The sequence below is a fragment of the Portunus trituberculatus genome, chromosome 12 (genome assembly GCF_017591435.1).
Source record: "Portunus trituberculatus isolate SZX2019 chromosome 12, ASM1759143v1, whole genome shotgun sequence".
Classification (NCBI taxonomy): Eukaryota; Metazoa; Arthropoda; class Malacostraca; order Decapoda; family Portunidae; genus Portunus; species Portunus trituberculatus.
Window position 1 is genome coordinate 10,284,839 of NC_059266.1, and position 9,147 is coordinate 10,293,985.

A 9,147-nucleotide genomic window follows, 5' to 3' on the forward strand; every position below is an offset into this window, starting at 1 on the left:
GAGTCTCCGCATGCCGGTGAAGACCAAGGGCGTGAGGGAATGCGTCTAGGCAGCCACCAGAACCTCCAAGCGCAGCAGTACCCAAGAAAGTCCTCCGTCAGCACCGTGTTCAGGGCCCTCAAGTGCATCGAAGGGGAGGAACTGGCGCAGGAGGACTTGACAATGATGCCCCTTGAAGTACCTCGCATCCCGCGCTCCACTCACCGAGCTCCACCTGGCTACGCCTCCCTCAATCGTGCCACTATCGACTACTGAACTTTGTTAAACTAAGGAATTGTCTCTCCTGTAGAAACATGTAGGTTTTTATTATCTATTAACTTATTGTAGAGAGAGAGAGAGAGAGAGAGAGAGAGAGAGAGAGAGAGAGAGAGAGAGAGAGAGAGAGAGAGAGAGAGACGCTCATAATTATGTAACAACCTCACCTAATTTAATCTAACGTAACGTAACCCAACCTCGTCAGCTTACCTCAATGAACATAGCAAATAATGGAACAAAAATACGAGTAGTACATTATAAGATAAAGGCAATATATATAAATCAATATATAAATGACCAAATGAATATATGATTAGAGAAAAAATAAAGGAATAAATGAAAGACATTGTTTCTGTTACCTTGTTGCAGAGAGGTGATGTGATAAATGATTAGTAACGGTTGCCTACTTACACAATGAGTGGAGATGGTGGTGGTCCACTTTCACCTCCATCACCATCACTTTCCAACATCACTACCATGAAACACAAATATCATCACCACCATTACGAAAACCATTTATCTCTCTCTCTCTCTCTCTCTCTCTCTCTCTCTCTCTCTCTCTCTCTCTCTCTCTCTCTCTCTCTCTCTCTCTCTCTCTCTCTCGACAACCACCACCATTCTTTCCTTCACTACCATCACCACAATTAACACGTCCTATCATTATCATCACCATCACCATCCTTATCACCATAAATACATATGTTAAAAACTGATGTAGGAATGTGTGTGTGTGTGTGTGTGTGTGTGTGTGTGTGTGTGTGTGTGTGTTACCTAGCTACGCCATTGACCTGCGTATAAATATATATATGAGAGAGAGAGAGAGAGAGAGAGAGAGAGAGAGAGAGAGAGAGAGAGAGAGAGAGAGTGCGTTACCTGGAGGAGGCGGTGCTGTGAGTCCTGCCATTGGACGAGGTTTTAGGAGGCGGTGTGAGGCACACGACAGCGCTGGTGTTTCCCATGGTCACGTTGCGTCAGGGCAGGTCAGGTCAGGTAGGATTATATTAGGGTAAGTTAGGTTAAGTTCGATAAAGTAAATTTAGAAAAAGGTAGCTTTGCACGACCACTCATGTAGTTTTTGTTAAGTCTCTCCTTCACCTTTTCCAGGAACGGTGGTGGTTGTGGTGGTGGTGGAGGAGGAGATGAACAGCAACAGGAACAAGAAAGAAAAGGAAGAAGAAGGAGGAGAGAGGAGAAGAAGGAAGCTAAATGAGAGATAAGGGAAAAACGAGAAAAAAAGACATGTAGAAGAAAACTGACTAATTTAAAAGAGAGAGAGAGAGAGAGAGAGAGAGAGAGAGAGAGAGAGAGAGAGAGAGAGAGAGAGAGAGAGTCTGTGTAGGTGAACACGTGTGTGAAGGTGACACACTAACACACGCGGAGAGCGGGAGAGAGAGGAAGAGGAACTTTGGTGCTCACTGGAAGAGGCGTGGAGGCAAACTGGACGCCACACTACAACACAATACAGAGAGAGAGAGAGAGAGAGAGAGAGAGAGAGAGAGAGAGAGAGAGAGAGAGAGAGAGAGAGAGAGAGAGAGAGAGAGAGATTGTGGTCTTAATATAAAACATAGATTATAAAACATAGATGAGAAATAGAAAGACAAAAATTAAAGAAATGAAAGAAGAGGAGATATAAGGACACAGGGACACTGGAAAGTCACCAATAAGACAGACCAGAGCAGTCTGACGAAAGAGAAACTGCATGGCACACACACACACACACACACACACACACACACATGAGTTCATTCCATGCCCTCCTATAAGATTAAGAATATATCTTTTTACTCGTTTTTTGTTATTTTAATCAGATTACTCTTGTGCGATGTTCAAATAAAAAATATAGATAAATATTCATAGGTTAATTAAGTATAATTTTTAAAAGTGTAGACCTATTATCTTGGCTCAGACACCTGGACACACCTGTTATCTTGGCTCAGACACCTGGACACACCTGCTATCTTGGCTCAGACACCTGGACACACCTAATATCTTGGCTCAGACACCTGGACACACTTGTTACCTTGGCTCAGACACCTGGACACACCTGTTATCTTGGCTCAGACACCTGGACACACCTGTTATCTTGGCTCAGACACCTGGACACACCTTGTTATCTTGGCTCAGACACCTGGACACACCTGTTATCTTGGCTCAGACACCTGGACACACCTGTTATCTTGGCTCACACACCTGGACACACCTGTTATCTTGGCTCAGACACCTGGACACACCTGTTATCTTGGCTCAGACACCTGGACACACCTGTTATCTTGGCTCAGACACCTGGACACACCTGTTACTTTGGCTCAGACACCTGGACACACTTGTCAGACACCTGGAGGCTCAGACACCTGGACACACCTGTTATCTTGGCTCAGACACCTGGACACACCTGTTATCTTGGCTCAGACACCTGGACACACTTGTTACCTTGGCTCAGACACCTGGACACACCTGTTATCTTGGCTCAGACACCTGGACACACCTGTTATCTTGGCTCAGACACCTGGACACACTTGTTATCTTGGCTCAGACACCTGGACACACCTGTTATCTTGGCTCAGACACCTGGACACACCTGTTATCTTGGCTCAGACACCTGGACACACCTGTTATCTTGGCTCAGACACCTGGACACACCTGTTATCTTGGCTCAGACACCTGGACACACCTGTTATCTTGGCTCAGACACCTGGACACACCTGTTATCTTGGCTCAGACACCTGGACACACCTGTTATCTTGGCTCAGACACCTGGACACACCTGTTATCTTGGCTCAGACACCTGGACACACCTGTTATCTTGGACTCAGATCTTGGCTCAGACACTGGACACACCTGTTATCTTGGCTCAGACACCTGGACACACCTGTTATCTTGGCTCAGACACCTGGACACACCTGTTATCTTGGCTCAGACACCTGGACACACCTGTTATCTTGGCTCAGACACCTGGACACACCTGTTATCTTGTTATCTTGGCTCAGACACCTGGACACACCTGTTATCTTGGCTCAGACACCTGGACACACCTGTCAGACACCTGGACACACCTGTTATCTTGGCTCAGACACCTGGACACACCTGTTATCTTGGCTCAGACACCTGGACACACCTGTTATCTTGGCTCAGACACCTGGACACACCTGTTATCTTGGCTCAGACACCTGGACACACCTGTTATCTTGGCTCAGACACCTGGACACACCTGTTATCTTGGCTCAGACACCTGGACACACCTGTTATCTTGGCTCAGACACCTGGACACACCTGTTATCTTGGCTCAGACACCTGGACACACCTGTTATCTTGGCTCAGACACCTGGACACACCTGTTATCTTGGCTCAGACACCTGGACACACCTGTTATCTTGGCTCAGACACCTGGACACACCTGTTATCTTGGCTCAGACACCTGGACACACCTGTTATCTTGGCTCAGACACCTGGACACACCTGGCTTGGACACACCTGTTATCTTGGCTCAGACACCTGGACACACCTGTTATCTTGTCTCAGACACCTGGACCCACCTCTTATCTTGGCTCAGACACCTGGACACACCTGTTATCTTGGCTCAGACACCTGGACACACCTGTTATCTTGGCTCAGACACCTGGACACACCTTGGCTCAGACACCTGGACACACCTGTTATCTTGGCTCAGACACCTGGACACACCTGGCTCAGACACCTGGACACACCTGTTATCTTGGCTCAGACACCTGGACACACCTGTTATCTTGGCTCAGACACCTGGACACACCTGTTATCTTGGCTCAGACACCTGGACACACCTGTTATCTTGGCTCAGACACCTGGACACACTTGGCTGTTATCTTGGCTCAGACACCTGGACACACCTGTTATCTTGGCTCAGACACCTGGACACACCTGTTATCTTGGCTCAGACACCTGGACACACCTGTTATCTTGGCTCAGACACCTGGACACACCTGTTATCTTGGCTCAGACACCTGGACACACCTGTTATCTTGGCTCAGACACTGGACACACCTGTTATCTTGGCTCAGACACTGGACACATCTGTTATCTTGGCTCAGACACCTGGACACACCTGTTATCTTGGCTCAGACACCTGGACACACCTGTTATCTTGGCTCAGACACCTGGACACACCTGTTATCTTGGCTCAGACACCTGGACACACCTGTTATCTTGGCTCAGACACCTGGACACACCTGTTATCTTGGCTCAGACACCTGGACACACCTGTTATCTTGGCTCAGACACCTGGACACACCTGTTATCTTGGCTCAGACACCTGGACACACCTGTTATCTTGGCTCAGACACCTGGACACACCTGTTATCTTGGCTCAGACACCTGGACACACCTGTTATTGGCTCAGACACCTGGACACACCTGTTATCTTGGCTCAGACACCTGGACACACCTGTTATCTTGGCTCAGACACCTGGACACACCTGTTATCTTGGCTCAGACACCTGGACACACCTGTTATCTTGGCTCAGACACCTGGACACACCTGTTATCTTGGCTCAGACACCTGGACACACCTGTTATCTTGGCTCAGACACCTGGACACACCTGTTATCTTGGCTCAGACACCTGGACACACCTGTTATCTTGGCTCAGACACCTGGACACACCTGTTATCTTGGCTCAGACACCTGGACACACCTGTTATCTTGGCTCAGACACCTGGACACACCTGTTATCTTGGCTCAGACACCTGGACACACCTGTTATCTTGGCTCAGACACCTGGACACACCTGTTATCTTGGCTCAGACACCTGGACACACCTGTTATCTTGGCTCAGACACCTGGACACACCTGTTATCTTGGCTCAGACACCTGGACACACCTGTTATCTTGGCTCAGACACCTGGACACACCTGTTATCTTGGCTCAGACACCTGGACACACCTGTTATCTTGGCTCAGACACCTGGACACACCTGTTATCTTGGCTCAGACACCTGGACACACCTGTTATCTTGGCTCAGACACCTGGACACACCTGTTATCTTGGCTCAGACACCTGGACACACCTGTTATCTTGGCTCAGACACCTGGACACACCTGTTATCTTGGCTCAGACACCTGGACACACCTGTTATCTTGGCTCAGACACCTGGACACACCTGTTATCTTGGCTCAGACACCTGGACACACCTGTTATCTTGGCTCAGACACCTGGACACACCTGTTATCTTGGCTCAGACACCTGGACACACCTGTTATCTTGGCTCAGACACCTGGACACACCTGTTATCTTGGCTCAGACACCTGGACATACTTGTTATCTTGGCTCAGACACCTGGACACACCTGTTATCTTGGCTCAGACACCTGGACACACCTGTTATCTTGGCTCAGACACCTGGACACACCTGTTATCTTGGCTCAGACACCTGGACACACTTGTTACCTTGGCTCAGACACCTGGACACACCTGTTATCTTGGCTCAGACACCTGGACACACCTGTTATCTTGGCTCAGACACCTGGACACACCTGTTATCTTGGCTCAGACACCTGGACACACCTGTTATCTTGGCTCAGACACCTGGACACACCTGTTATCTTGGCTCAGACACCTGGACTCAGGCTCACACCTGGACACACCTGTTATCTTGGCTCAGACACCTGGACACACCTGTTATCTTGGCTCAGACACCTGGACACACCTGTTATCTTGGCTCAGACACCTGGACACTTGGCTCAGACACTGGACACACCTGTTATCTTGGCTCAGACACCTGGACACACCTGTTATCTTGGCTCAGACACCTGGACACACCTGTTATCTTGGCTCAGACCTGGACACACCTACACACCTGGACACACTTTATCTTGGCTCACACACCTGTTACACACCTGGACACACCTGTTATCTTGGCTCAGACACCTGGACACACCTGTTATCTTGGCTCAGACACCTGGACACACCTGTTATCTTGGCTCAGACACCTGGACACACCTGTTATCTTGGCTCAGACACCTGGACACACCTGTTATCTTGGCTCAGACACCTGGACACACCTGTTATCTTGGCTCAGACACCTGGACACACCTGTTATCTTGGCTCAGACACCTGGACACACCTGTTATCTTGGCTCAGACACCTGGACACACCTGTTATCTTGGCTCAGACACCTGGACACACCTGTTATCTTGGCTCAGACACCTGGACACACCTGTTATCTTGGCTCAGACACCTGGACACACCTGTTATCTTGGCTCAGACACCTGGACACACCTGTTATCTTGGCTCAGACACCTGGACACACCTGTTATCTTGGCTCAGACACCTGGACACACCTGTTATCTTGGCTCAGACACCTGGACACACCTGTTATCTTGGCTCAGACACCTGGACACACCTGTTATCTTGGCTCAGACACCTGGACACACCTGTTATCTTGGCTCAGACACCTGGACACACCTGTTATCTTGGCTCAGACACCTGGACACACCTGTTATCTTGGCTCAGACACCTGGACACACCTGTTATCTTGGCTCAGACACCTGTTTATCTTGGCTCAGACACCTGGACACACCTGTTATCTTGGCTCAGACACCTGGACACACCTGTTATCTTGGCTCAGACACCTGGACACACCTGTTATCTTGGCTCAGACACCTGGACACACCTGTTATCTTGGCTCAGACACCTGGACACACCTGTTATCTTGGCTCAGACACCTGGACACACCTGTTATCTTGGCTCAGACACCTGGACACACCTGTTATCTTGGCTCAGACACCTGGACACACCTGTTATCTTGGCTCAGACACCTGGACACACCTGTTATCTTGGCTCAGACACCTGGACACACCTGTTATCTTGGCTCAGACACCTGGACACACCTGTTATCTTGGCTCAGACACCTGGACACACCTGTTATCTTGGCTCAGACACCTGGACACACCTGTTATCTTGGCTCAGACACCTGGACACACCTGTTATCTTGGCTCAGACACCTGGACACACCTGTTATCTTGGCTCAGACACCTGGACACACCTGTTATCTTGGCTCAGACACCTGGACACACCTGTTATCTTGGCTCAGACACCTGGACACACCTGTTATCTTGGCTCAGACACCTGGACACACCTGTTATCTTGGCTCAGACACCTGGACACACCTGTTATCTTGGCTCAGACACCTGGACACACCTGTTATCTTGGCTCAGACACCTGGACACACCTTGGCTCAGACACCTGGACACACCTGTTATCTTGGCTCAGACACCTGGACACACCTGTTATCTTGGCTCAGACACCTGGACACACCTGTTATCTTGGCTCAGACACCTGGACACACCTGTTATCTTGGCTCAGACACCTGGACACACCTGTTATCTTGGCTCAGACACCTGGACACACCTGTTATCTTGGCTCAGACACCTGGACACACCTGTTATCTTGGCTCAGACACCTGGACACACCTGTTATCTTGGCTCAGACACCTGGACACACCTGTTATCTTGGCTCAGACACCTGGACACACTTGTTATCTTGGCTCAGACACCTGGACACACCTGTTATCTTGGCTCAGACACCTGGACACACCTGTTATCTTGGCTCAGACACCTGGACACACCTGTTATCTTGGCTCAGACACCTGGACACACCTGTTATCTTGGCTCAGACACCTGGACACACCTGTTATCTTGGCTCAGACACCTGGACACACCTGTTATCTTGGCTCAGACACCTGGACACACCTGTTATCTTGGCTCAGACACCTGGACACACCTGTTATCTTGGCTCAGACACCTGGACACACCTGTTATCTTGGCTCAGACACCTGGACACACCTGTTATCTTGGCTCAGACACCTGGACACACCTGTTATCTTGGCTCAGACACCTGGACACACCTGTTATCTTGGCTCAGACACCTGGACACACCTGTTATCTTGGCTCAGACACCTGGACACACCTGTTATCTTGGCTCAGACACCTGGACACACCTGTTATCTTGGCTCAGACACCTGGACACACCTGTTATCTTGGCTCAGACACCTGGACACACCTGTTATCTTGGCTCAGACACCTGTTATCTTGGCTCAGACACCTGGACACACCTGTTATCTTGGCTCAGACACCTGGACACACCTGTTATCTTGGCTCAGACACCTGGACACACCTGTTATCTTGGCTCAGACACCTGGACACACCTGTTATCTTGGCTCAGACACCTGGACACACCTGTTATCTTGGCTCAGACACCACACCTGGCTCACACACCTGGACACACATGTTATCTTGGCTCAGACACCTGAACACACCTGTTATCTTGGCTCAGACACCTGGACACACCTGTTATCTTGGCTCAGACACCTGGACACACCTGTTATCTTGGCTCAGACACCTGGACACACCTGGCTCAGACACCTGGACACACCTGTTATCTTGGCTCAGACACCTGGACACACCTGTTATCTTGGCTCAGACACCTGGACACACCTGTTATCTTGGCTCAGACACCTGGACACACCTGTTATCTTGGCTCAGACACCTGGACACACTTGTTATCTTGGCTCAGACACCTGGACACACCTGTTATCTTGGCTCAGACACCTGGACACACCTGTTATCTTGGCTCAGACACCTGGACACACCTGTTATCTTGGCTCAGACACCTGGACACACCTGTTATCTTGGCTCAGACACCTGGACACACCTGTTATCTTGGCTCAGACACCTGGACACACCTGTTATCTTGGCTCAGACACCTGGACACACCTGTTATCTTGGCTCAGACACCTGGACACACCTTGTCAGACACCTGGACACACCTGTTATCTTGGCTCAGACACCTGGACACCTGGCTCACACACCTGTTATCTTGGCTCAGACACCTGGACACACCTGTTATCTTGGCTCAGACACCTG

General features: G+C 49.6%; 2 protein-coding genes across 7 annotated transcripts in view; one reads left to right on the forward strand and one right to left on the reverse strand.

The window, feature by feature from the left end:
- The window catches only part of LOC123502779, a 16,831-nt gene extending 16,234 nt beyond the window's left edge, over positions 1–597 (forward strand). For 4 of the 5 annotated variants that reach the window (XM_045252039.1, XM_045252038.1, XM_045252037.1 and 1 more), the window contains exon 2: positions 1–597. This exon is cut by the window's left edge and continues 272 nt beyond it. In XM_045252039.1, coding sequence (XP_045107974.1) covers positions 1–255 — 255 coding nt within the window. In that variant the 3' untranslated portion in view covers positions 256–597. The other variant, XR_006674220.1, reaches the window with a different exon arrangement.
- Positions 1–1,269, reverse strand: part of LOC123502777 (NADP-dependent malic enzyme-like) — a 54,378-nt gene extending 53,109 nt beyond the window's left edge. The window contains exon 1 of one of the 2 annotated variants that reach the window (XM_045252028.1): positions 1,129–1,265. In XM_045252028.1, coding sequence (XP_045107963.1) covers positions 1,129–1,214 — 86 coding nt within the window. In that variant the 5' untranslated portion in view covers positions 1,215–1,265. Of the gene's footprint in view, positions 1–1,128 lie in introns of both variants that reach the window. The other variant, XM_045252029.1, reaches the window with a different exon arrangement.
- Between the last annotated feature and the right edge of the window lie 7,878 nt (positions 1,270–9,147).